The sequence below is a fragment of the Pipistrellus kuhlii genome, unplaced genomic scaffold (genome assembly GCF_014108245.1).
Source record: "Pipistrellus kuhlii isolate mPipKuh1 unplaced genomic scaffold, mPipKuh1.p scaffold_m20_p_40, whole genome shotgun sequence".
Classification (NCBI taxonomy): Eukaryota; Metazoa; Chordata; class Mammalia; order Chiroptera; family Vespertilionidae; genus Pipistrellus; species Pipistrellus kuhlii.
Window position 1 is genome coordinate 3316882 of NW_023425541.1, and position 27309 is coordinate 3344190.

At 48.1% G+C, this 27309-nt stretch overlaps 1 protein-coding gene across 2 annotated transcripts; it reads left to right on the forward strand.

Moving 5' to 3' along the window:
• Window positions 1-434: 434 nt before the first annotated feature.
• NLGN3 (neuroligin 3) lies at window positions 435-26944 on the forward strand. 2 transcript variants are annotated; one of them, XM_036411528.2, is made up of 7 exons: window positions 435-1248; window positions 3686-4341; window positions 9528-9587; window positions 11173-11322; window positions 16036-16221; window positions 18764-19553; window positions 20405-26944. In XM_036411528.2, the coding sequence occupies exons 2-7, from the start codon at window positions 3885-3887 to the stop codon at window positions 21246-21248; spliced, it is 2487 nt and encodes an 828-aa protein (XP_036267421.1). In that variant the 5' UTR covers window positions 435-1248; window positions 3686-3884; the 3' UTR covers window positions 21249-26944. The 2 variants fall into 2 exon arrangements, with proteins under 2 accessions (XP_036267421.1, XP_036267422.1); XM_036411529.2 differs by lacking the exon at window positions 9528-9587 and having other exon boundaries at window positions 441-1248.
• The last annotated feature ends 365 nt before the right edge of the window (window positions 26945-27309 follow it).

Genomic DNA, 27309 nt, shown 5'->3' on the forward strand with positions numbered 1-27309 from the left:
TAGAAGAGGACTAGCCCTTTCTGTGTGGGTGGGCAGTACAAGATGATTTGATGATTTCAGGATAACATCCAGGTCATATTTGCACTGTATCACTGGCAAGTGTCGAGTGTGCTGGTAAAACCAGGAGCACCAATCCATACCCAAGTTGTAAAATATAAAAAAATGAACTCCCGCCGAAACCGGTTTGGCTCAGTGGTAGACCGTCGATCTGCGGACTGAAAGGTCCCAGGTTCGATTCCGGTCAAGGGCATGTATATTGGTTGTGGGCACATCCCCGGTAGGGGGTGTGCAAGAGGCAGGTGGACGATGTTTCTCATAGACGTTTCTAGCTATCTCTCTCCCTTTCTGTAAAAAATCAATAAAATATATATTTTTTAAAAATGAACTCCCTCTTGAAGGTCCGCAAAGTATGGCACTTAAGAGTTTTGTGCTCAAGGAATGGAACTCTCTGATAGGGCAAAAACAAACATGACTGAAGCTTCTGCTGAACATTCTAAAGCGGTCCACGGATCACTACTGGTGTCCCGTGAGGTCCGAAAGGTTGGCGACCACTGTTCTAAAGAGATACAGGAGTAGAGATGGCTGGGATAAGGGACACTCAGGGGGGCTTTGGGTACAGGGACTAAATAAACTGGACAGGTGCGCTACATACAGGAACACAAAGCTGGATCTAGAGAGGAGAGACCCTGGCAATCTGAGGCTGACCTGCTCCGCACAAGCAGCAAAAAAAGACCATCAATGACCTTTGAGAGGGACAGGATGAGAGCAAAGTGCCCCTCACTGGTGCTACTTGAATAGTGCTGGTGCTGAGAGGTGAGGGATGCTGAGGTGGAGGCCTGTCCATGGAGTATGACTGGGGTTTCCTGCAAGCAGTGCCTCAGTTTCTACCACCGTTTCAAGTTCTCGAGCTTTGCAGGTAAAGTCTGGACTAGCTGCCCTGGGAGATTTCATGTTGGGGACAAAGGGGGTGTGTGCGAGGAAGAGGGATTTCATGAGCAGTGTGTGCCTGATCGGGAGGAATTGGGCCATGCCCCAGTACTTGAGCCATCTCTGGCACAAAAGGAGTTAATGGCAGGGACCACGCCCCCCCGTGTCCGGGCACGCGCAGCGCGCCCCCTTGGTGCGCGGGCACAGCAGCCAAGCAGCCAGAGAGCAGATCTCGGGGATTCGGGTGCGGAGCCCTTGGCCTGGAGGCGATATGGGTGGTCCGAGGCCCGGTTCAGTCGCTTGCAACAGCCAGGGGAACAGGTGAGGCCGACTGCCCCGGTCTCTCATTCTTTAGCTGTCCATACCTTGCCCTATCCTATCCCCTCCCAACCGGGCTCCTCCACTCCCCAGCCAGTGCTCCCCATCCTCAACCCCATGTTTTCTATCATAGGCAACCCTGACACCCCAATCCTCCCCCCACTCCTCTCCTTCACCTCTTCTCTGAAGCTCACATCCCTGTCATCGCCCAGTCCATGGTCCCTCTATTTCCACAACCCGCCCGAATGCTCATCAAAATACCCCTACTGAGGGCCCCCAACCCCATTCTTATAATGCACATTGCCACCCCCCACCCCCGCAGTGCAACCCCATCCCTCTTCCATCATAGCATCTCACAGCCGGGCTCCCTCCCCCACTCTGCAGCCCCCCTCCTAATAGAGGCCTTTATCCTATCCTCCCCATTCCAATGCAGCTCCATCCTTTAATTCCCTTCCGAGCCCTCATAGCCCCCAATCCTGTGGTTTACAATACCAGTGCATTCCTGTACAATGCCCCTCACCCAATACTGCTCCAGCATAAAAGTACCCCCAGATGCCATTCTAATCCCTGGCATTGCCACCTCTCCTTGTCTTCTTCCAAATTGGAAGTTGGACCAGGATGAAGATCTTGGCCTTGGGGACTTACCGTGGGTTTTAGGGTACAGAGGGCATTTGGGGGTCGATTTGTCTAAGTGTTCACGGGGGAGAGGGACTGCAGGGAATTGACTCAAAGGGGACCAGCATTTGGCACCAAAGGGGTACTGGAGAGGGAAGCATCCCAAAAGGGTTAATGGAATTTGTGGGGAGGGGCGGCACCGAGAGGGTTAATCCTGGGGGTGGGTGCTGGTGGGGAAGCAGTGTGAATGAGCGGTCTGTGCCCCAGAGTTGCCATGGAGACAGTGAATGGGGGGATTGTGTGAACTCAGCTGTGGACTATACCCCCCCTACACACACACACACACACACACACACACACACACTTGCTCCTGCTCCACCTCCCTACTCCTACCCCTTCTTTCTCTCCTGCCCCTCCTCCCCCACCCTGGGTCATTATGGGCAGTGGCTGGAACATAACCCCCCATATTTTGCTCCCCATTTCGTCTGAGCCCCCTCCCTCCACCCACCTTCTTCTCTCTCTCTCTCTCTCTCTCTCTCTCTCTCTCTCTCTCTCTCTCTCTCTCCCCCCTCTCGGAGGTGGGAGGTGGCGAATGGCTGGGCGTTCCCAATCCCCCTCCCCCACCCCTTCAGGCAGTTCTGAAAGTCTTAAAGGAGAAGGCCCGCAATCTTGGAAATTGGGAGAAATGAGGGGAAAAGAAAATTTTGTGTGTGTGTGTGTGTGTGTGTGTGTGTCCATGCACGAGTGTCTGTGTGTACCTGTGGATATGTGTGGACTGTACCTGTGTGTCAGAAGGCCTGTGGCAATTGTGTTGCTATTCCTGTTTCTGTCTCTACCTATGTGTCACCGTCATGCTGCATGTGTCTGGATGTTTACCTGAGTAGTGTGTGTGATTGTATCTTAGTAAGTCTCTGGCTGGGTGGCACTCTCTGTCTCAGAATGTGGCACTATATGAGGGAATCTCTGTGGGTTTGGAATGTATGTCTTTGTGAGTGAATATTATAGTATTATTATCTGGCTTGGTCTCTCTTACTTCCTCTTTGAGACTTTGTGAGTCTCAAAGTGTGAGTCTCTGAGAGTGTGCTCCCCACACTCCTCTGTTTGTTTTCCACTGGCTGAGCATCAACAATGCCTTGGGTGCTAGGCAGAAGGGTTTCTGCCTTAGTTCTGACATTCCATGTGACATAGAGCTAGCTGACAGAGATGATCAAGGCATAAGGATTTGGGAGCAGTTAGGGCTGAGAGAAACGTACAGAAGGGCACTGGAGGTTCTGGGAACTTTGAGAAATGGCTCTCCTGCCCCTATCCTTGCCCCTGCCCCACCCGAGCATGAAGGGTATCTCTGTGGGACCCATTGACTGTTTGCTGCTTTCCCTTCTTACGCGAGAGTCCCAGAGTGAGGTTCACAGTCCTGTCCCCTGAGGCAGAGGTCCCTGTGTGGGCTTTCCAGTCCTGGGGCTAGAGAGCTCCGTGTTCCTGCAGCATGCCAGGGACCTGGCTCTAGTTCCAGTCTCACCTCTGCCACCACATGCTACTCTGGCTCCAGCTGGCCCTCAGGAGCTCCACTAGCTGAGTTCAAGTTGGGGTTTGGGAATTTGGAGCGGCAACCACTGTCATTCTGTCAATCCCCTTGGGTTTCCCAACCGTGGCCGGGCACATAGAATGGTTCAGCTTGCCAGTGGGGATCATCTATGGGTCTCTCAGCCCTTGGGCACGTGAAACTTCTCCTAACTAGGAGAATAGCCTGAGCCCAGCAGGGCCCCCCAAACCCACTCCATAGCCTTCCCCGCTGTATCGGATGACGAATGCTTCCCTCTTTCCACAGGCCTGTCTGGCCCTGAGGGCGTCTCCTTTCTGAAGCTGTGGTGCTTGGATGACCTGCTCTCTACGTGGCCAGCACCTGTAGGTGTCCCTCAAGAGCTCAGTTTTGAGGTTCAAGTCAGTGTGGCCATGAAGGGGCTGCCTATTGGGCTGATGCTGTGACCCTGGAATCTGCCTTTCCTGCCAGTCCCCCTGCCCAGAACATGTGGCTGCAGTTTGGCCTGCCCTGGCTGTCCCCGAGCCCCAAGCCCACAGTTGGCGGGAGCCTGTGCCTCACCCTGTGGTTCCTTGGCTTGGTGCTGAGGGCTAGTACACAGGCCCCAGCGCCCACAGTCAATACTCACTTTGGAAAGCTAAGGGGTGCCCGGGTACCACTGCCCAGTGAGATCCTGGGGCCTGTGGACCAATACCTGGGGGTGCCCTACGCAGCTCCTCCGATCGGCGAGAAACGGTTCCTGCCCCCTGAGCCACCTCCATCTTGGTCGGGCATCCGGAACGCCACACACTTCCCCCCAGTGTGCCCCCAGAACATTCACACAGCTGTGCCCGAAGTCATGCTGCCTGTCTGGTTCACTGCCAACTTGGATATCGTCGCCACTTACATCCAGGAGCCCAATGAAGATTGCCTCTACCTGAATGTCTATGTGCCCACGGAGGATGGTGAGTGCTGTGGCCAGGCACTGTGCCTTCCCTGCCTTCACCCGCCCTGTTGTGTTTGAGGCTTGCATGTGGTTGTGTGCCCTCCAGCATGCCTCTGTCTGTCTAACCATCACTCTGCTTGGCATCCCCCTTCCTCCTCCCTGTTCTTTGCTCTCCCAGCATCGTCTGAGCTTCCTTGTGTGAGTGACACTGTTACCAGGAGGGCCTGGCCAGGCCTGAGAGCTCTGACAAGTCTAGGGTCAGAATGCTGGATGGGGGGTTCCCTGGGGGAGTATGGGTCACTGCCGGCAGCTGCCCGCGGGAGGATGCTGGCCCCACCAGGCCTCCCGTTGCCATTCCAGCTGCTTTGGAAGGTGGAAGTTGTGTGTAGCCAAAGGAGCTAGGTGTTGGGGGTGGCGGGGGGGTGAGGGGACAAGCCTGGTGGGCACTACTTAGGTGCCTCCTCTTTTACTAGCTAGTGCCTCCTCCTGCGGGGGTCACACTAAGGTAAGTGACAGAAACAAAGAGGTGGTGGGAGAGGCTCTCTGCCATGTGCCACCTGCAGAGCAGCTCTTGGGATCTGGGGGCGGAGGGTGCATGCCCCTTGGCAAAGGCCTCCTGTTATTTTTTAGTTTTTTATTCATTTTACAGTAAAGCGGATTTCCAAGGAATGCGCCCGAAAGCCCAACAAGAAAATTTGTAGGAAAGGAGGTAGGTAGCGAGCCGGCGGGGAGGGAGAGAGAGAAAGAGAGAGAGAGAGAGGGAGGGCTGCCTGCCCACCTGCCCTTACCCCTGAGGACCCTGGCTTCCTTCAAGTAGCCCAGGCTCAGGGGGCAGGTGGTGAGCAGACAAAGCTCCACCTCATCCAAGGGCCCTGGCTGCATTTTCAGGGAGGATTTGGAGGCCTAAGGCAGATTCAGAGCAAAAGCAGCAATCTCGTTTCTTCTGATCTTCTCAGGCCTCAATTCCACCCTTAAGTGCGTGCTAAAGACAGAGCCAGTGGTTCTCTCTGGCCACCTCAGGAGAACTCAAGGCAGTCAAAGTGGAACCAGAGGCACTGCCTTTTCCTGGTTAGGGGCCCATAGGCTCACCCCTCTGAGTTCCTTCCTGGATTGATAGTCTAGACTTAACTCTCCAGCGCTGAAGCTGAGACCAAACTGGTGCACAGGCTTAGGAATCCTGCCACCCGACTCCCCACCTTTGGCCAGAGCATAGCTAAGTGACCTGGGCTGGTCTTGTGGCAGACTTGGGGTGAGGGGTTCCTCCTGGAACTATGGACTCTAAAGGAGGCATGAGACCCTGTGTTTTAAATTGACCCTCTTGCTGGGAGGAATTGGTTCCCCCTATATAACAATTCTTCATGTTCGAGTAGCACTTTATGTTTTCCGTAAAGAACTTTCATACTTACCTCATAAAATCTTCCCTATATCTCTGGAAGCTTCTAAGGAGGGAATTGGTATCCCAATTTTATGGATGAGAAAACAGGCCCAGGGAAGTGACTTACTGTCTGTGGCAGAGCTGGGAACAAAATCTGGGTCCCTTGACCCTCAGGACTTGTTCTTTCCACTGTAGCACGCGAGCCAACTCAACTCCCATCTAGTCATTCCCGCCTCCCCAATTCTGAAAACTGGTAAAGTGTGGACAGGTTGGGCTAAACTAGAAACAGTAACAGCCTAAGAACTGGTAGAAAATCAGCCTAATTCCTACAACCCTTTTGCAAACTTGGAGTTTGTGTTTCTTTGAAATCCTAAAGCAAGGTTCCCCCCAAGTGGGGTCTTCAGGATTCCTGGACTGGGTATTCCCTGCTGAGTGAGAACATCAGGGAGCAGAGCCCAGGATCTCCACAATGGGCATGTGTACTGCTTCGGGGGAGTTTTCCACCATATCTCTACTCCTAGCCCAGGACCCTATAAGCAGTAGGCTATCAGTAAACACTTTTTTTTTTTTCACGAACGAAGAAGCATTGTGGTGCTGCAGCAAGAGTACAGGTCTGGGAGCCACAAAGCCTGACCAGTCACAGCTCTGCTGCTAACACACAGTGAGACCTTAGGTATATTTTCCTTTAAGGACCTCTGTTTGCACTTGTGTAGGTGGTGGGGGACTGGTACTGTCCTTAACATTCCATTAGCCTATCGATGAACTCAAGAAGAGGGTCTCTTTAGTATATTTGATTTAGTATAATTGATTTCAGAGAGGGAGGGGGAGATAGAAACATCAGTGATGAGAGAATCATTGATCAGCTGCCTCCTGCATGTCCCACACTGGGGACTGAGCCCGCAACCTGGGCATGTGCCCTGATTGGGAATCGAACCGTGACCTCCTGGTTCATAGGCTGATGCTCAATCACTGAGCCATTCCAACTAGACAAAGAGGGTCTCTTAAACTTGCTCCTTTGAGTTACTTACTTTGGTGGGAGGGAGAGGAAATGATCTAAAAATTAACCATTTCCTAAAAGGAATGACCTCCCCAGAGCACCAGTAAGGGCCTAAGACAGTCCAGTCCTGAAAGCTTGACTGGAGACCTGGCTTATAGTTCCATTCAGATACATATTCTGATCATAATAGTTGACTGTGGGCAAGGCCAAGTGCTAGGTTGGCCTTGTTGGGATGTGCAGAGATAAAAATGAGGCAGAGGAAATATTTAGAAATAAATAAAGGTCTGATTGCCACTCTGAAGAAGCTCCTAGCCTAGTATTTAGTCTCAGCTGGTTTAGCCAGGATCCACAGGTTAACCTGGGAAGTGGATTTTCAGACAATTGGAGGGTAGGTCTTTTAGTCATTTAACTGTTCAAAGTAGTTCCCTATTCAGAGCCCATTTGGAGGAGACTCATCCACAGAGGTGATTAGGGTTGTGCGCTTAGGGTAGGCAGGGCTGACCTGGCCGGGATCCTGTAGCCGGGATCCCCCACCCTCAAGATGGGGGATGGTGGTTAAGCTGGCCTGGGTGACAGGCATGGCAGTAAGGAATAGCTCAGCAAGCAGAAAGCTGAAGAAGCAAGGGCAGATTGAGGAAGCTGAGACAGTGCAGCACCCAGGAATACTCCCACCAGTCGGGGAGGGATGCATCTTCTAAGTCAGGGCACATGGGAAGTAAAGGATTTTCTGGTAAGACCAGCCCCATCTTCACCCCAACCCAGATCAAGTTGGAGGGAATTCATGTTTAGGGATGAGTGAGTCCTTTCTGTCCACTATGTGGATAATGAAGCCCCAATCCCCACAGGATCTCTGTGGGGCAGTAATGGTAGGTATTAAGACAGTAGACACACTGAAAGTTTGGGAAGTTGGAGGTGGTTTCTATCCATTGAGCTGGGCTCTTGCCCTAGTTGAAAAGCCATTTTGTATTATGAGGGTTGTTTCTGTTTTGATTAATGGCTGTAAGGAAATTCAGTCACCGGAGCCCAGGCCAGCTGAGAAAGAAGGCTATTTGCTGCCTCCAGGCTGAGAGTATCTGGTGTCCTAGAGAAGTTAGTGCCGGGTGCCAGCAGAATGACCTCTGTTTCTACACGCTGCCCAGCATCCAGGCACTAGGTCTCCTTTTCCCACAGCCAAACAGGAAGAAGAGTTGGTGCCAGCTTACCCCCAGGTCTTAAATGTCTCTCTTCTCTCCTCTGGTCTCTTCTTTTCTTTCCTTCCCATCTCTCCCTTCCCCTCCATGTTCCACCTCTTTTCTCATTTATTTTCCCTCCTTTTCCCCTATCCCAAAAAGATGGCATGGTGCAGTGGAAAGACCATGGGTTCCAGAGTCAAGTATACCTGGGATTGAATCTCACCTCTAGCACTTTCTAGCTATATCATCTTGAGCAAGTCACCTTACCCCTCTGAACCCCAGTTTCCCCATCAGTAAAACAGGAATAAAGATAGTACCCGCCTCATTGGGGTGTAAGGATGAAACTATATGGCAGAAGTGAAGTCTCTGACATGATAAATATTCAGTACATAGTACACAGTAGGAGTTATTAGCATTATTCCTATCTGTTTCCCTCCTTCCCTTCCTCTGTTTCTCTCTCTGCTTCTGTTTCTTGGTTTCTCTTTCTCTGTTTCTTTCTTTCCCTCCCTCCCTCCCTGCTTCCTTTCCTCCCTCTCTATATTTCTCTCTCTACTTCTCTCTCTGCTTCTCTCTGTCTGTGTCTGTGTTTCCCTCCCTCTGCTTCTCTCTCTCTTTCTATCTCCCTCCCTATATTTCTCTCTCTACTTCTCTCTCTGCTTCTCTCTGTCTGTGTCTGTGTTTCCCTCCCTCTGATTCTCTCTGTTTCTATCTCCCTCCCTATATTTCTCTCTCTACTTCTCTCTCTGCTTCTCGCTGTCTGTGTCTGTGTTTCCCTCCCTCTGATTCTCTCTCTGTTTCTATCTCCCTCCCTATATTTCTTTCTCTACTTCTCTCTCTGCTTCTCTCTGTCTGTGTCTGTGTTTCCCTCCCTCTGCTTCTCTCTCTCTTTCTATCTCCCTCCCTCTCCTCCTCCCCCTACCCTACCCCGATTTCTCCCGGTTTCTTTCCTCCTCTCCCTCCTCAGGCTCTCTCTAGATCTCAGAGCAAAGCTTGCTATTCTCAGGCCTAGTTCCTATGAGCAGGAACCTCATTTGCCATTAACCAGAGCAGGAGGTCCCAACAATGAAGACCAGAGGGACAGCTTCATGTCCCATTTTCTCCCGTGGGAATCAAGATGAGCTGAGGCCCAGCTTGTGCTTGCTTACTGGTCCCAAGGAGCCCAGGGCTGGGGTCCCTGGTACCTTTCTCTGCCCAAATAGCTCACATCCACATCCACATCCACACATGCTGGCAATGCTGCCTCTCACACTTAGTGCCTGCCCTGCTCTCCAGCTCAGCCTGCCTGGGTGTACACTCACAGCCCCTTTCAGATGGAAGAAATCCCTTCCCTGAGTGGCTCTCTGGCTCTGTGCCTTGGTCCACCTGCTGCTATCTCCTTCCTAATTGGAAGGTAGTTGGTTGAGATGGGCTGTTGGGACAGGGAGGCGGGGCAGGGAGGTGCAGGGAGGCCAGCACAGCAGGGGTCTGCAACACCATCTTCCTGATGAAAGTCTGGGCTTCAGCCCACCCATTCCCTCAGTTCTTGCCATCCGTCCTGCCTGTCCTGGGCCCAGGCCCAGAGCTGGCTTGCTGGGCCACACTGCAGTCATGCTGTTTTTGAATTCTCTCTCTGTTTTGTTCTCTGTTCTGTGCTGTTGTGTCTCCCCGTGTCTGGTCCCCAGGATCCGGCGCTAAGAAACAGGGCGAGGACTTAGCGGATAATGACGGGGATGAAGATGAAGGTATTTGGGGGCTGCAGGGCGTGGCAGCTGGTGCATGGCACAGAGCCCCTCCCCCTCTCAATGGGGAGAAGCCCCGTCTGTCTGTCTGTCCGTCCATTGGTGTGTTTCTGTTTCTGTACAAGGCCATTAGGCTGTTCATCCATCTTTGGCCTGGTTGGCCATTGCGAATTCCAGGGTGATGGACATGCTGGTGGGAGCAGGGGACGACAAGCAGAGCCATGGGGAGGGCATCCTCACCCCGGATCTCCACCCATTCTCAGTCCTATAGTAGTAAGCTTCCTCCTCATCTTCTGTGATTCATGGGCACCTGCCCCTACTAAGCAGCAGGGAGAGTGGAGAGAAAGCAGGGCTGAGGGAGCATGAAGAGACGCCTGTGTTGTGGGGAGACTGGCTCCTGGGAGAGGGGCCCAGCAGGATGTTGAACAGAGGAGTGAGGCAGTGACAACCAAAGAGAATGGAGAATAGCTCCAGCTAGAACCTCCCCAGGCTTCTCTTAGCAGAAGGACTGGGAGTTAAAGCTCCAGGCTGAGGCCGGGACACCACAGCTCAGTTAGTAGATGGTATAAGATCCTTGAGTGATGGTTGAACCAGTCTTTCTTCCTCCTTGGAAAAACAGGGTGAGTTTGCTCAGCAGCAAAGAGCTTTCCCTTCTACCTCCGTGACCTTGCCCCCTCACCCCTGGAGGGGCCAGGCAGTTCAGGGGGCCTCTTGGTGGCTGCTAGGACTGTGCTGGTGTGGCTGAGTGTTGAGAGGCTGCAGGTAGAAGTGATCAGGCTGGGAGCCTCCTCCTGAATGCCCATCCCATCCCTGTCCCTGTCCGCTGATACTGGGGAGCAACCACTTTAAGTTCCCTTATTGTATAGCCTCTGAGAGGCTCCATCTTCATCCTAATGCTGACCGGGGCCAGATTTCTGTCTTAGTTCTATTCTTTCCTCTTCCACCTCCCCAGTGGCTCCAGATAAATCTGACTGATGTCCTAGGAGAATGGGGTAAATGATCACATGGCTGAGAAACCATGTCACTAAGGGTCCCCTATCCCATCTCTGCCATTCACTCCCCTTTCCCCACATTCTTCCTTGTTCTCTCCCTGTGCTACCCCTTCCCACACCTCTTGTCTCTGTCTGCACTGGGGGAGGGGGGAAGCTGCTGCCAATGGCTGTATTTCTATGGAACTGGTCTAGTTTTGGGGGTTCCAGGGCTCCCAGCCCTTGTTCTCTAAAGCCATATCAGGTCCCAGGACTCAGGTGTCCAGGGAAGGACTCACTAGATGCAGCCAAGGGACCAGCCCTTCTCTTCCTTCTGCTTTCCCCTCCCCTGCCTCCAGGCCTACCTAGGCCTAGCTGTATCAGGGCTGCTGGGAGGCACTTGAAACCAGATTCTTTAAAAACATCACTGAAGTCCAAGTGTCTCTGGCTGATGCTTGAGCTCCAGGCTGAGCAGCCCCATGAGTCCTGCCCTCAGAGATGGTGGTGGTGTCCTGGCACCTGGGATAGCTTTGCTACCTGCACCCCCCCACACAGGGCTGGTGGGGGTGGGGGAGGAAGGGCATCCTACCCAGCCTGTGTCTCACCCCTTCTTCTTACAGACATCCGGGACAGTGGTGCTAAGCCCGTCATGGTCTACATCCATGGAGGCTCTTACATGGAAGGGACAGGCAACATGATTGATGGCAGCGTCCTCGCCAGTTATGGCAACGTCATCGTCATCACCCTCAACTATCGGGTTGGGGTGCTAGGTATGGTTCCCTGATAGGTGTCTATAAGGAAGCCTGGGTTCTCAAAGAGGGAGGAAAGAATGCTGGGGAGTTAAGAAGAGGTGGCTTTGGTTTCCTAGCTGGTGCTAGTGACCATAGTAAAAATGCTGTTATTCCATTACCCCTACCCAAGTAATGGGAACTTCCCTATGTCTCCAGGCCCTTTCCTGGATGTTTAGTTCCTACTGGAAATTCAATTCAAATTTCACACTTTCTGTTAGGTCTTAAGCCAGGTCTCTGCTTCCAGACTTTTGCTTGACTGAGTCTTATAGAGCCCATTAATTGTCTCTTGTCCTATCCTCATCACTACCCACCCACAATCTCTAAACACCCTGCACATACACAGGAATTCCTTCTAGCAATCACATATCCACATACCCACATACCCTCACATGTTCATACATGCACACTGTCTCATTCACCCCCATGCATATGGTGATTTCTCATTCATCCTCCCACAAGCACACTCACATATCCATATAGACTTCCTCACATACACACACATTTCCCCAGCACTCCATATACACTCCACACATATAGTCTCTCACACACACACATGTTCACTTGCCCATATATACCTATACATCCCATATCTCTACCCCACACTACACAGATTTCTCTCACCTCATTCACATATACACAAACATTCTCATATATTGTTCCCTCCACATACATATCTATATCCATATGTATGCTCTACACAAAGGTCCATATCCTGCACATCCACTCACAAACCTCATGCATATATACCTTAAATGTACGTAAATATTTCTTCCACACATACTCATATCCCCCACTTCCACATTCATCCAATATCCACATACACACATATGTCCCTCATCTTCCATACATAAACACAAACCAATATTCCCCCTTCCTACAAATAAACACTGATACCTACACATCCACACCTCCCCGCCCCACACATATACAAATATTACACACACACACACACACACACACACACACCATATCTCTGCTTGCACATCTATATACAGATCTCCTACTCATATACCCACATGGACACACATGCCCCATACATACCTTGCATATATACATCCAATACATACATGTGTACATATTCCCCAGCTAACCCCACAAATGCATACACATTCACATACCCACATCTGCATGAAGCACCTCTCAGTCACACACACACACACACACACACACACACAAATGATTTCATGGATCCCACTAACGCTCATCCATGAAACCCAGGTTGAGGACCTCCCACTTTACAATCTCCTATCATTTGGCTAACAAGAACAGCATATATGTGGGCAGAAATATTATTCTTTGGGCTTAAGCAATTACTGATCAAACTAATATTACTCAAACCTCAGAAGGAGCCATAAACTAAGATTTGGTCAGAAGTTCTTTACTGCTTCCTGTGTATTCTTCAGTGCCTGCTAGAAAACACAAATGTTATCAGTAAAGCCACTGGCTGAATTCTGGGTACAAACAAGATGTTTTGCTTCTTGGTGCCAGTTGTAGAGCATGCGTTTGTCCCTGCCACTTGGGGATTTTCCTCAGTGTAGCTGAGGCTTTGTTGTTTTGTCTCCCGAAGCATCCCAGAACAGGTGGCCAGTTTTGAACCACAATTATAGTAAGTCCTCACTTAACATTATCAATAGACTCTGTGACTTTAAGTGAAACAATGTATAACGATACCAATTTCAACCTTAAGCTAATTGATACAAAAAAATAGTTAAATTCCTATGGCGTCTTATCAATGTTATAATGAAAATATGTCGAAGGAGATGAAGTTATTTTAGGACCTGCTGTATATGTATTCATTTACCCTCCTTCCCATCTGCTTCTCTGGAGCACTGAGCACAAACAGTTCACTCTAAGGTCCTTCTTTAGACACCTTGGGTTCATGTAATTGGAGAAAGTCCAAGGCAGAATGGTAGTTATTTGAGAAGCCCTCATTGGGCTTGAGACCAACAAAAGAAAGGGACCCCAGCAGGATATAGGATGTTGTTATCCTGGGACTGAGCAAGTAGGGACTTGCCAAGTTAAATTCTGGGTACCCTTGCCCAGGTACCCTTCAGGCAAACTGAAAACCTGGTAAACATCAAGCCTTGAGTGATATGGATATCTGGTTTTGATTTCATTGGTGCCAGAATATCCTGTCTTCTGTTGTCAAGCAACTTACCATGTACTGCAGCATAAACTTGGTCCCAGGGAGACTGGCTCAGGTTTATTTTTAAAGTGTGTGGAGTTTGGTATTTTAGTCCTCATTTTCACATGCTGAGTTACGGGGGAGCTAGTAGTGAGTGACTGCTCTCCCAGACTGCCAGGTTTTGTGTGCTTGTGGTGGGTCATGTTTGCTTTATCATCTTACTGAGCCTGTTGGATATATCACTTAAAGCAGGACTCTTTTAGTAAGGATGGCTGGCTGGCATGGCATCATCCACATGCTGCAGATCTTTTTATCCCAAGTTTCTTGGGATCCCAGGGAGCCAAGAGTGATGGTCAAACCTTCCACCCAGCCCTTTCTAACCTAGGAAAGTGGTACATGTTGGAGCAATCTACTTTACTTTATCCAAATGCAGGCTCTTCCTAATGATCGGGACAGATGTATTTGACACATTTCACTGAATGATACCTTCCTCGACAAAGGCTAAGGCCAAATCTGCTGTTGCCCAAATGAGAGAAATGGGAAAGAGGATTGGGGGAAAGGAGGGGCAGAAGACAAGCAGGCTAAGAGAAGTACATAGTGATTTTTGCCAGAGGGCCTCAAGGTTTGGATAGCTGGGTTAAATCTTGGTCAGCATACTTCTTAAGACTCGCAGGAGCAGCTTCAGTTTGTGAATGGGCCTGGCAAAGGAGGAGCTGGTCCCCTTGTCTAGAAGAATAAGCGCTCCTCCATTTATCCTCATCCAGGCTTTCTCTAATTCCTTCTCATTTCCTCATCGGGAACCTGGGGCTGAAGAGGGCTTGTGATTAGGTCCTGCGAGGAATAACTAAGTACTTTACATACTTAATTGTACCAAAGGTAAATTAATAACTTGAAGAGGGTGAAATGAGCTCTCTTGCAGAAGCTAGAGACAGAAGGACTTGAGAAAGACGCTGAGGAATTCTTGTGCCTTACTGAGTCTTTTGAATTCAGCTTCTGCCCATGGACTTTCAGGACTGCCAGGGAGCTCTCTGTGAGCTGAGGGCACCTCCTCAAACATGGCCTCTCATAAAGATGATGCCAGATACTGTGAATGAGCTTTTCATGGTGGGGTTTAAAAAATACTAACTCAGCCTGGCCAGTGTTCCTCAGTAGTTCAGTGTAATTCCATGCACCAAGAGGTCACTGGTTTGATTCCGGGTCAAGGCATATGTCCAGGTTGCAGGCTGGATCCCCAATATGGGGTGTGCAGGAGGCAGCTGATCGATTATGTTTCTCGCTCATCGATGTTTCTATTTCTCTCCCCCTTCTCCTCCTCCCTTCCTCTGTCACTAAAAATCAATAAAAACATTTTTAAGAAATGCTGATCCAAGTATGGGTTTCCAATATGTAGGAGCTTCATAAGTTCCACCTGGAAAGAACCCTTCTGAAAGTCTAGGATGGGAGAAGATAGAGCCCCAAGGAGCCTAGAGATCAGGAAGAGGGATGAAATGAGGCAGCAGAATCCATCTGAAATGAAGACATGGGAGAGGGGGAAGATATAGGACATTTCTGTGGAATAGCCAGCAGGTGGGTGGGAAGGTAGTCTCCATGGCAACAAGTAACCACAACAGCAAATCCCAGCAGGTGGGTGGGAAGGTAGTTTCCATGGTGACATGTCTCCTGGCAGCAAATTTCACTGGGTGGGCGGGAAGACCTGTTTCTGTGGTAATGCACTGCACTGACTCCCTGATTTCTCCACCAGATGAAAAAAATGGTCTAACCCAGTGGTTTTTCAACTTTAGCAGGCATCAGAATCATCAGGAGAGTGTGTTAAAAATGCTGATTGATGGATCCCATCCCCAGAGTTTCTGACTCATTAGAAGAATGGAACGAAGACCTGTCCTGAGAATGAGGGGAAGGGAACATCTGAGGCCCTGGAAAGAAGTGGAGATGGACTAACTGTACAGGAAGGGCAAGGAGAGCTTAGGGGTTGTTGCCTCTTAGAATCTTCACTTTCTTCAGAGAGAGAAGGAAGGGGGAAAAGAAGTAACCACAGATTTACAATATGCTGAGCATATTAGTTATGCTTATTTATGTTCCTTTTTTTCCTTGTAACAACAAAGAGTATTTTTTATCCCCATTTTACAGAAGAAGCTATAGCCCAGAGATGTTAAATAATTTGTAAGAGATAGAGCCAGGACTCGAACCAAGGACTGAGTCCAGGGTCCCTGATTTTTCCACTCTATATTGCCAGATGTTATACCCATGACCAGAATAGTACATCAGGGCAGAGAATGCTGGGTCCTGGCCATTTGCAGTTCCCGCAGGTTAAGTCTCCCAACTGGAGGCATCCCCTTATAATGGTCTGAAGATCCCTCCTTCCAAACTGGAGAATGAGTGGGAGGCAGGGAGCCAACCCTTCCTGTACTGATGGTGCTGGACCTTGCAGAAAGGAGCTCTGCTTTATACTAGTTAGGTGGATAGAACTATGCTGCATGCTCATGTTCTGTCCTCACAGCCCCTTCCATCGTACTGCAGGTCCTTCATCTCTCCGCCTTCACTGTCCTCATGTCCTTTGTTGAATCCAGGTTTCCTGAGCACTGGAGATCAGGCTGCCAAGGGCAACTATGGGCTCCTTGACCAAATTCAGGCGCTCCGCTGGGTGAGTGAGAACATTGCCTTCTTCGGTGGCGATCCCCGTCGTATCACAGTCTTTGGCTCAGGCATCGGAGCATCCTGTGTCAGCCTCCTCACGTTGTCACATCATTCTGAGGGTGAGTAGCTCTGGTGGCAAATATGAACTAGCAAAGTGCTGGCTACCCTGCACCAGAGTGCCCAGCTCTATGCCCCGGGAGCACCAAGAGAATCAGCCCACCCTCTTCTATCAGCTCAGTATACCTTTGGGGAGAAGCTGATGGGAAATGTTTCACTAGAAGAAGATGGAATTCTCCCAATGGGAGAGAGGGGAGGAGAGCATCCCACTTACAGCTTGAAAAAGGAATCCCATTTACATCCCCTTTTGACATCGAAGTCTTATTTCAGTGAGTAGGAAACATTGCCTCTCTCTGAAAGGACAGGAGTTCTTTTTGAGGCAAGGAATCTTTCAGTTAGGGAAGGACTCATGATTGCAAGGTAGAGCTCTAGGGTGGAAATTAGTTTTTAGGTGTAAGAAATACTCATTCTCTGGTTTTCTTTCTGACGAACAAGTCTGTACAAGAAGGGATCTGTCCTTGAGGGGGGAGATAGGTCCCAGGTAAGAACTGCTAACCTGCAGGGCAGGCTTTTTCTGAGGATAGAAACCTATCATCAAACTCGGACCTCCTTGCAGGCTGTACAGCCCTGCTAAGGGAAACTCTCATTTTAGCCACAAGGAAAGCCTCTCTCCTTGCTGTGTGTCCCTCTGCCAGTAACTCTTCCAAGGGGGCTGAATAGGCCCTTTTGTTCTCACAGAAAATGTTCTCATCACCTCTGGGCTATAGCACAGTCTATCTCTGAGAGGTAAAGGTGCCTTTCTCTGAAGTAAGGAAATCTGTGAGAGAAGACTTAAAAAAAAAAAAAAAAAAAATATATATATATATATATATATATATATATATATATATATATATTAGATTTTTTACAGAGAGGAAAGGAGAGGGATAGAGAGTTAGAAACATCGATGAGAGAGACACTGATCCAGCTGCCTCCTGCACACCCCCTACTGGGGATCTGCCCGCAACCAAAGCACATCCCCTTGACTGGAATTGAACCTGGGACCCTTCAGTCCACAGGCCTATGCTCTCTCCACTGAGCCAAACTGGTTAGGGTGAGAGAAGATTTTTTTTTTCATTGAAATCAATCCCATGAGTTAGTGATATTCTCATAAGACTTTCAGTCTCTCTTTGAAGAAGGCCTGTCTCTCTGAGAGAGAAAAATCACCTGCTCTGAGAGACCTAGAAATCCTCTATCCCTCTAGGAACTACCCTGGTGAGGGAAGTCTAAGCTGGGATCTGCATCCTACCTTAGAATGTGTTTCTAGGTGATTATAATTAAATCAGGAGTCCCTTTTCCACAAAGATGGGTGAAGTGACTGGCTGTGAGGGTGCCTCTGTCTGAAAAGAGGAACGAATAGTATCTCCTCTGGTTGGGGACTATTTCACAGGGAGGAAAAATTCTTCCTCAGAATGGTGCTATACTCTGTCTCCTAGCAGGCCCTGGAGGTCTGGCTGCTTTAAAGAGTTGTCCTCTCTGCCTTTTTGTAATTGACTCATGAAGAATAATCTTTTAAAAAGTGAGGCTGTCTCTTAAGTTGTCATCTGTATTTCTCTTCCCCTCTTTCTGCCCATGCAAACTGTCTTTCTCTTTGACCAGTGGTCGGCAAACTCATTAGTCAACAGAGCCAAATCTCAACAGTACAACTATTGAAATTTCTTTTGAGAGTCAAATTTTTTAAACTTAAACTTCTTCTAACGCCACTCCTTCAGAATAGACTCGCCTAGGCCGTGGTATTTTGTGGAAGAGCCACACTCAAGGGGCCAAAGAGCCGCATGTGGCTCGCGAGCCGCAGTTTGCCGACCATAGTTTTAGAGGAATGAAACTGTGTGCCCGAGGACCAGATTATACTTTGGCAGTGTTGGGGTCAGGGAGAGAATGATACCCACTCCCCTTTTTAGGAAAGAATCATTCATTTTTCAGTTTGGGGGACTGGCTCTCTACCAACTAGGGGAAAAATCTGGATCTGAGGCCTTAGTAGCTTTAAGAAAAGGAAAGTCTCTATGAACACTATGGTCTGGGAGGGCACATTCCCTGGAGACTGAAAGATCCCAAGACCTTTGCCCTCGAAATCTTTCCCCAAACTCCCAGGATGTGAGGCTCTCTCCTGCTTGCATTTCTCATCTCTCATAAAAAAGACCCCTTTGTAGTGGAAGCGCCAGCTCCCTGGTGGTGCGCTGGCACAGAACTGGGCCCAGCTGGGCAGGAAGCATGAGTGGAAGACAAGGAGAGATAAAAAGAAAGAACATAAGGAAGCTGATGTCTGGGACCCAAGGGGTTAATTCTTCCTGGCATGTCCTTAACTCCCAAGTTACCAACCATTGCCCAGGACAAGGAAGCAAGAAGCAGTCAGGGAAGGGACCCAGCAGCCTCTCCTCTGGTCCTCACCAATCATCCCAGCCCAAAGGATTTTTCCTCTTTTCTAGCCCATTCAATCATAGGGCAGATGTTTGATTTGTCCCTCAGAGACAGGAGATGTTTGATTTGTCCCTCAGAGACAGGCAAGAGAGGCCTGGGCTGTGGGTGACAAGACAGATCTGACCTGGTGTTGCCTATCTTCTCTAGGGCTTTTTCAGAGGGCCATCATCCAAAGTGGTTCTGCTCTATCCAGCTGGGCTGTGAACTACCAACCAGTAAAGTATACCAGCCTCCTGGCAGACAAGGTGGGCTGTAATGTGCTAGACACAGTGGATATGGTGGACTGTCTTCGGCAAAAGAGTGCCAAGGAGCTAGTAGAACAGGACATCCAGCCAGCCCGCTACCATGTGGCCTTTGGCCCTGTGATTGATGGTGATGTCATTCCTGATGACCCTGAGATTCTCATGGAACAGGGTGAGTTCCTCAATTATGACATCATGTTAGGTGTCAACCAGGGCGAGGGGCTCAAGTTTGTGGAAGGGGTGGTGGACCCTGAGGATGGTGTCTCTGGCACTGACTTTGACTACTCCGTCTCCAACTTTGTGGACAATCTATATGGATATCCTGAGGGTAAGGATACCCTGCGGGAGACCATCAAGTTTATGTACACAGACTGGGCAGACCGTGACAACCCTGAGACCCGCCGTAAAACACTGGTGGCACTCTTCACTGACCACCAGTGGGTGGAGCCCTCAGTGGTGACAGCTGATCTGCACGCCCGCTATGGTTCACCTACCTACTTCTACGCCTTCTACCATCACTGCCAGAGCCTCATGAAGCCTGCTTGGTCAGATGCAGCTCATGGGGACGAAGTACCCTATGTTTTCGGTGTCCCTATGGTGGGCCCCACTGACCTCTTCCCCTGCAATTTCTCCAAGAATGACGTTATGCTCAGTGCTGTTGTCATGACCTACTGGACCAACTTTGCCAAGACCGGGTAAGGAGAACGTGGGGGTTCTTTTTTGGGACCCCAGCATGCCCTCCCCTCTGCTCTATCTAAACCACTTCCATCATCTCTCTAAAGTATTCTCCAAGTCTTGCTTGGTAACCCTTTCACACACAACCCTTCGTACTTTCTTCTTTTGAGTCTTTCATGCCATTTCCTTTCCTTAAAATTTTTGCTTAGGCTCACAGCTCAGTTAACATTAGTACTGAGCAGGAATGAGAGTCATTGACTAAACTATGGGATGCAAGGTTAAATGGCCAGAGGCTGTGTGAAGTAGGGGTAAAGTACATTCAGAAAGAGCCTTTAAAGACTCTTTCGAAAATTGGGCAGCTGAAAAGATTGATGGATGCTCAGAAGCATGTGAAAAGGAAAAGTGGCATAGCATAATCTTACAGGATGGGCACAGGCAGTGGTCGGCAAACTCATTAGTCAACAGAGCCAAATCTCAACAGTACAACTATTGAAATTTCTTTTGAGAGTCAAATTTTTTAAACTTAAACTTCTTCTAATGCCACTTGTTCAAAATAGACTCACCCAGGCCGTGGTAGTTTGTGGAAGAGCCACACTCAAGGGGCCAAAGAGCCTCATGTGGCTCACAAGCCGCAGTTTGCCGACCACGGGGCACAGAGAAGGATGAGATTATTCCATGATGCTGTGGGCAATAGGAGTTCAAGGCTGGGGAAGAGGAGTATGGGCAAAGGGAGGACCCTGAAAAAGATGGAAATAGTGGGAAGTTTTAGACTGGAGAGGAGGTTCTTAGGGATGGGTGTGAGAGGAAGAAAGCTGGGACCTTTCTTCATCTAGGTAGATTGGTGACCCCAGATTTTCATGTGGTATTTCAGGGATCCCAACAAGCCGGTCCCCCAGGACACCAAGTTTATTCACACCAAGGCCAACCGCTTTGAGGAAGTGGCCTGGTCCAAATACAATCCCCGAGACCAGCTTTACCTTCACATCGGGCTGAAGCCGAGGGTTCGAGATCATTACCGGGCCACTAAGGTGGCTTTTTGGAAACACCTGGTGCCCCACCTATACAACCTGCATGATATGTTCCACTATACGTCCACAACCACCAAAGTGCCACCCTTGGATACCACCCACAGCTCCCACATCACCCGAAGGCCCAACGGTAAGACCTGGAGCACCAAACGGCCAGCCATCTCCCCTGCCTATAGCAATGAGAATGCCCAAGGGTCCTGGAATGGGGATCAGAATGCAGGGCCACTCTTGGTGGAGAACCCTCGTGACTACTCCACTGAATTAAGTGTCACCATCGCTGTGGGGGCCTCCCTTCTGTTCCTTAATGTTCTGGCCTTCGCTGCCCTCTACTACCGTAAGGACAAACGACGTCAGGAACCCCTGCGGCAGCCTAGCCCTCAGAGGGGAGCTGGGGCCCCCGAATTGGGAGCTGCTCCTGAAGAGGAGCTGGCAGCATTACAGCTGGGCCCCACCCACCATGAGTGTGAGGCCGGTCCCCCACATGACACACTGCGCCTCACTGCGCTGCCCGACTACACTCTGACCCTGCGGCGCTCCCCTGATGACATCCCACTCATGACCCCCAACACCATTACTATGATTCCCAACTCCCTGGTAGGGCTGCAGACATTGCACCCCTATAACACCTTTGCCGCAGGGTTCAACAGTACTGGGCTGCCCCACTCACACTCCACTACCCGGGTATAGCTCCAGCCCAGAGCACAGCCTATCTCCTGGCTCCCTTCCTCCCAGATCCACGCACACACATGCACACACAGACACACACACACACAGACACATACAGATATATATGTATACGCACGCACCCACGCCCAACAGCAGACCCACCTGCACAAACATAGATAGACGTGGACATGCACCCGCATGTACAAAAACACAAATAAGGAAGTAAACCTAAACAAGCCCTCCAAATGGGGACGCAATTGAGTCCTTGGGAAACTGAGGACCCGTGGGACAGCAGCTGAAGCCAGCTCCTTGAGCCTGACCACAGACACTCCTGGGGGCCTGAAAGCACCAGCTGGACACCCCCTTGGTGCTCGCCCTCCGCCTCTCTTGGAACCGCAACACCAACCAACTCCAGACTTGGGAGCTGTAAAGAGCAGAGTAGCTCTTTCTCCCCTAGACTCGATCTTTTTTTTTTCTGATCTTGTTTTTGTTGATTTAAAAAAAAAAAAAAAAAGGAACAAATCCTTCTCCAACCTGTGAATGCAAAGAAGCTCCAGAAGGGAGGGCCCCAGACCCAGGTCTTTCTGGCTCCAGTGATCACAGGGTCCAACCAAGGAACAGGACCCCCAAGAAAGAAACAGATTTGAGTAAGACCACAGGTTGGAAGGAAGAAGGGGCTATCACTGGATGGGGCTGGAGGGCCATAGGGAGAACTCTCCAGCCATCTCTGTGTCCCCGTGAAGGGCTGCAGACTGCAGAGTAGACTTGGAGAATGAGGTTCTGTGGAGTTCATGCCTCTGTCCTCGGGGTAATGCCATCAGAAATTCACCCCATTTTATTTACTGTCTCTTGTGTCTGTCATTTCTCTTTCAAAAAGGCAGTGTTTTTTGTTGTTGTTGGCTTTTTTTTTTTTTTTTAAGAAAAGTTCTTAAAACACTAACAGAAACCCATGGAGTTTGTCCTTTGTAAAATTTTAAACAGAGTGTCTTGTTATAAAAATAAAAAATCCAGTTAGCACTCCCAATTTGCCTCCCTTGCACAGGCCTTGCCCCAACAGACCTCCCAGCTGGGTGCCTCTGCAGGCTAGGAATCACAGCAGCTCTCTGCCTCCTGTGCCTTTAAGTTGATACATGTCTGGGCTGTGCTCTGCTGGACCCGCATGAAGGCCTCTCCAGTCTTCATCAGGTTGCTGTTCCCACCCCCCAGGGCAATGGGTTCCTGCTGCTGAAGCCTTCTTTTAGTGCCTCAGGGCCTCCTAATGAAATAGAAAAAAATAACACTTCTTTCTCCTCTGCATGCCATCATGCTGCTGCCGTCTCCACCAGTGCTGCCAACTACCACCAGGGCCACCACCCTGCCCTCATCCTGGACTGGGGACTAGGAGGAGGTTTGACCTCTAACATGTTGAAATTCTTACACTTATCTAAATCCAGTGAGGCATCAGGTCTGTAGACTCTCTTGCCTTGGGTGACTGACAGAGCAAGGGCCCTCCACTCTCCAGAGATGCTTGGTCCTATTCTGTTCATTGGAATTGGAGAAGTTTTTTGGGGCCCTGGGAGCAGTTTCTCTCCAGGATTATCATCAGTGGCTCTCAATCAACCTTGGGGGACAAATTCAATGAGGTTCTACAGGGTTAGCATTATAGTATTTCATATTATTCTCAATGACTTGAAGGGCTGAACCAGCTCATCAAGTGTGACAGTTGGGTGGGGTTGCTGATACCTCAGAAACAAAGAATATAATTCTTCTAAGTGACCCTGACAAAAATGAGGGAGGTGAACAGAGGAGATGAACACAAGGTAGTATAAGGACCAAAAGAGAGATGGGCGATTATTGACTTGACACAGAAAGAAAGAAAGAACTGGAAACAGAGTGTCAGGGTGGGTCACAGCTGAATGAGTTCATAGTGTAGAATTTGTTTCTACTCTCTCCATTTTTTCCTTCCTCTCTTCTTTCCCAAACTAACATGCACACTAGCATATAATAACACAAATATTGCATGAAGTGGCTGGGAGGTAACCAGGCTCTGAGTTTTAGAATTAGAAGTATCCTCAGAGTCATCTGGTCCAACAAATTTATTTTACAGTTGGGAAAATGGGCCCAGAAAAGTCCAATGTCACAGTCAGTGTTAGAAACAGACATGGAGTGCAGTCCAGAAATATGTGACCTTTCCCATGGTCCTCAACTTTTTTTTCCCTCTGCCTAGCATTGGTTATGCCTTTTAAAACATTAATGTGTCTGCCCTTGGTCAACACATTTTCAGCATATGTGGAAAAGCTGGAGAGGGTCTGGAGAAGAGCAAAAACAATGTGCCAAAAGACTAGCGTGTTGTTTTTTAATTTAGAAAGGAGAAACATGATGAGGAAACATTAAATAATTGTAGAGCACCTACTATGTGACAAGTGTGTTATATCTTTAAAAAGTTAACTCCTAAATAAGGACAAAGCTGCCATTTCCTCTGACAATGATAGAGGGGGAAAGATTGTTAGATATAAGGAAAAATTTTTTATATGGATATGAGGTGATCATGGTACTCAGTAAGTTCTCCAAAACAGTTGCAAATTGAATGAAAGACTACTACTAAGGAAAACACTGGCATTCATCTTCCTGAAACCAGAGGGCTGAGTGACATGACCTTTTTAGGTCAATTCAGAGTCTTTGTGTTTATAATCCTTTGATTGCTCCATCTCAGATATTACCAAACTGGACCTCCTCTCTTCTGGGGTGTGTGTGTGTATGTGTGTGTGTGTGTGTGCACACACACACACACACACACACACACATGCGTGCGCGTGCGCACGCTCTCCAAATTAAGAGGCTCTCTATTTGTGTAGGATTTAAACATTGCCTCTCCTCTAATAACTCAAGGTGCTATTAGCAAACCCAGCTCCAATTCTATTTCAGTGAGAGATTACAGTTGATCTTCATACCTTTGAAAGGTCTGGGTGGAAGAAGTGGCCTTCAAGACAGGCAGGGTTTCAATTAAATTGTAGTCAGTGCTATGCTGGGGTAACTTGAGGGTTCTTAGACCCATTACTGACAGCCAGCCTTGATCTCAGCTAAAAAACCCAGCTCTTTGTTTGGAGAGGGGCTGAAGATATACTTGGATTTTATTTCCCATTGCAAAAATCATTAGTGCCTAGAATCAATGGATCCAGCCTGCATTCCTAGATTTATCTGGTTTCTGTATTAGTCCTTTTGGGAGCTGAAGAAAGCTATCTTGAGGTCTAAATTTGTGGTGGGTGTTAAAAGCCAGATATTGGTCACTGTAAAAAATCTCCATAGAAAGCAAGTATGATTGTTAAGACTATACACCTGGCCCTGTACTAGTTCACATACTGTGAGGGATAGAAGATGCCTGCTTTGAGGTGAATACTATCAGTAAGACAAAACTGAACTATGATAAAATGAGTGAAATGCATAATTTAGCATGTGGCTTCAAAAAAGGTTAAAGGGGCTAGAAAAATTGCAAGGCAAGCGGGGGCGGGGACTTTAGGGGGACATAGAGGGCATTCCAAATTGGGAGAAAAGACTCAGCCAGAACAACCATATCAGAAGGTCTAGATATGCTGAAGTTGCAGTGAGGAACTGACCTGACTAAAGTAAAGGGTTCAAGTTAAATAATTGGACATCAGATTGGAAAGGCAGGTTGTGGAAGTCTTTGTAACAGCAAAAGAGTTTGGGTGCTATTGGATGAGTGATGGGATGCCCTGACTTTTCCTTTTGCTAATGGTTTTATAGAGAGAAAACAAAACCTCCTCGGTTCCTCTTTTGCTTTTCTCTTCTGTGAGGAGAAGGATTTCTAGAGTAGAAAGGACAGAGAGTACCCCAGAGAGGCTCCTAAAGGCAGTTTATTCCAAAAGAGCCTTTAGCTGCTCTGAGTAATTTCATCTCATACTCTGGATCAATAACAGCCCAGAGCATTGTGAGGACTTCCAGCTCAGGTTGCAGGACAACTGCTGGTAGCTGTTATAATCTCATAGAAAGTGAAGAAGATGCATACTGCAATTTAGAGATAGGCAAACATGGCTCCACAGTTTTACAAATAGGAAGAGATGAATTCCATAAATTATAGATCAATAAATTTAATATTGATTGAGGACAAGAGCCTAGGACAAATGAGTAGAAGTATGGTTGGTGAGCACTTGCAAAAGGAAGTGAAGATTGCTCCGCCCCTGCATGGATTCAGGAAAAACAAATCATCCCCTACTCAGCTCATTTCCTTTGAAAGGGTGACTGGAGAGGTAGATGAGGAGAATGCTATACCTACAGTGTATCTGGAGTTCAACAAAACATTATCTTATGATACTCTTGGGACAATATGCAGAAATATGAGGTGGATAAACTTAAGTGTGGGCAGATTCTTAACCAATCGAATGACTACGCACAAAAAGGTTGTGTTTTAATGTCTCTAGATCAAATTTTAATATTACACACAGGTGGGAGAGAAAACCAAAATGTCAGAATCAGAATTCATAGAGATGTCCAGAGGCTGATATAATGGACTCACTATAGCAAAATGAAACATAACAGGGATATAACCTTCCTATGATACATTTTCCTGCTCTTATTTCCAGGTTTCTGGGTATCCAATAAAAAGGTTTAGGGCTAAGGCAGTAAAAGATGTCCCACAGAAAACTTAGGAGCAAGAGCCCAGAGGAAGACCCTTAGAACATATATGGGAAACATGTAAGCTTTCCTCAGGGACCTCCAGAAATACCTGGGGAGGGCAGCCTGGCACAAGACTGCAATTCCGGTGGATCAACTAAAAGAGCTCAACAATTGCAATGTAATCATTACTGGAAGATGGAGAACCCCAGGACCTCTGGGTTACAACGAACTCACCAGAACTGACTATCAATTCTGTATTCAGAACTAGAAAGACAATAGTGAGTAAGATGGACGTGGACTTGATCCTCACAGATAAGACAGATATTCAATAAAAATGTACATATATAAAGTTTATTCCAATAAATATTAGTCTGTGAAAAACAAGAAAGTTAATAGGAACAAGTATAAAGTCACTCATTTGAATTTCAAAATGTAATAGTAGCAGTGTAGGATGTGAGATATGTGGCTTAGAGGGTTTTTAAGTAAATGAAAGTTTTATCATGAGTCGTGAGTCAAAAGCATAGTTTGGCCCTAGCTGGTTTGGCTCAGTGGATAGAGTGTTGGCCTGTGGACTGAAGGGTCCCAGGTTTGATTCTGGTCAGGGCACATGCCCAAGTTGCAGGCTCAATCCCCAGTAGTCAAGGAAGCCAATCGATTTTCTCTTATCATTGATATTTCTATCTCTCTTCCTCTCTAAAATCAATTAAAAAATACATTTTTTTAAAAAGTGTAGTTTGGTTCCTACAGAATGTCTTGTGACCTTGAACTGCATTAATAAGAGTATAATGTCCAGAATAAAGGAGGTGACCATCATGTGGTATTCTGCACTGGTCAGACCACACCTGAGGCCCTTTGTTCAGTTGCAGGCATCACACTTCAAAGGAAATGTCAACAAAAGTATATCCAGAGGAAGAGAATAGTGAAGGGACTGGCAAATCCCAGGAGAAATTTGTCCTCTGTCAAAAATTCATTACTGGGTTCATGGTGAAGAGGAAGCTATAGATTTATTCTGTATATATCTCCAAGAGCTCCAAGATCTCATGGGTGGGACTTGTAGGAAAACAGATTTTGGTTTGACATAAGGAAGTTGCTTTCTTTTTTATAATATAATGAAAAAAAATTATAATAAAAGTTTCAGCTCATAGTTCCAGCCTCTTGAAGTCCTTTAAAAATTTATTATCAACATTTTCCAAAACAGAGAAGAAGAAAATTCAGATCTTTTGTAAATAACATGGCTATGAACACAGGGTGCATATATTCTTTCTGATTGGTGTTTCAGATTTCTTTGGCTATATTTCCGAAGTGGAATCGCTGGGTCAAACAGCAGTTTCATTTTTAATATTTTTTGGAAATTCTATATTGTTTTCTACAGTGGCTGCACCAGTCTAATGAACAAAATAAACTGACAAACAAAATAAAAACAGTGGCATGGATATATGGAACAGACTGACAGCTGTCAGAGAGGAAGGGG

Bases quoted from the DNA above. Each gene is read 5' to 3' on its own strand.
- NLGN3 (XM_036411528.2), top strand. From the start codon at position 3,885: ATGTGGCTGCAGTTTGGCCTGCCCTGGCTGTCCCCGAGCCCCAAGCCC. The intron at 4,342-9,527 runs GTGAGTGCTGTG...TCTGGTCCCCAG, and splicing joins CTATGTGCCCACGGAGGATG to GATCCGGCGCTAAGAAACAG. The intron at 9,588-11,172 runs GTATTTGGGGGC...TTCTTCTTACAG, and splicing joins TGACGGGGATGAAGATGAAG to ACATCCGGGACAGTGGTGCT.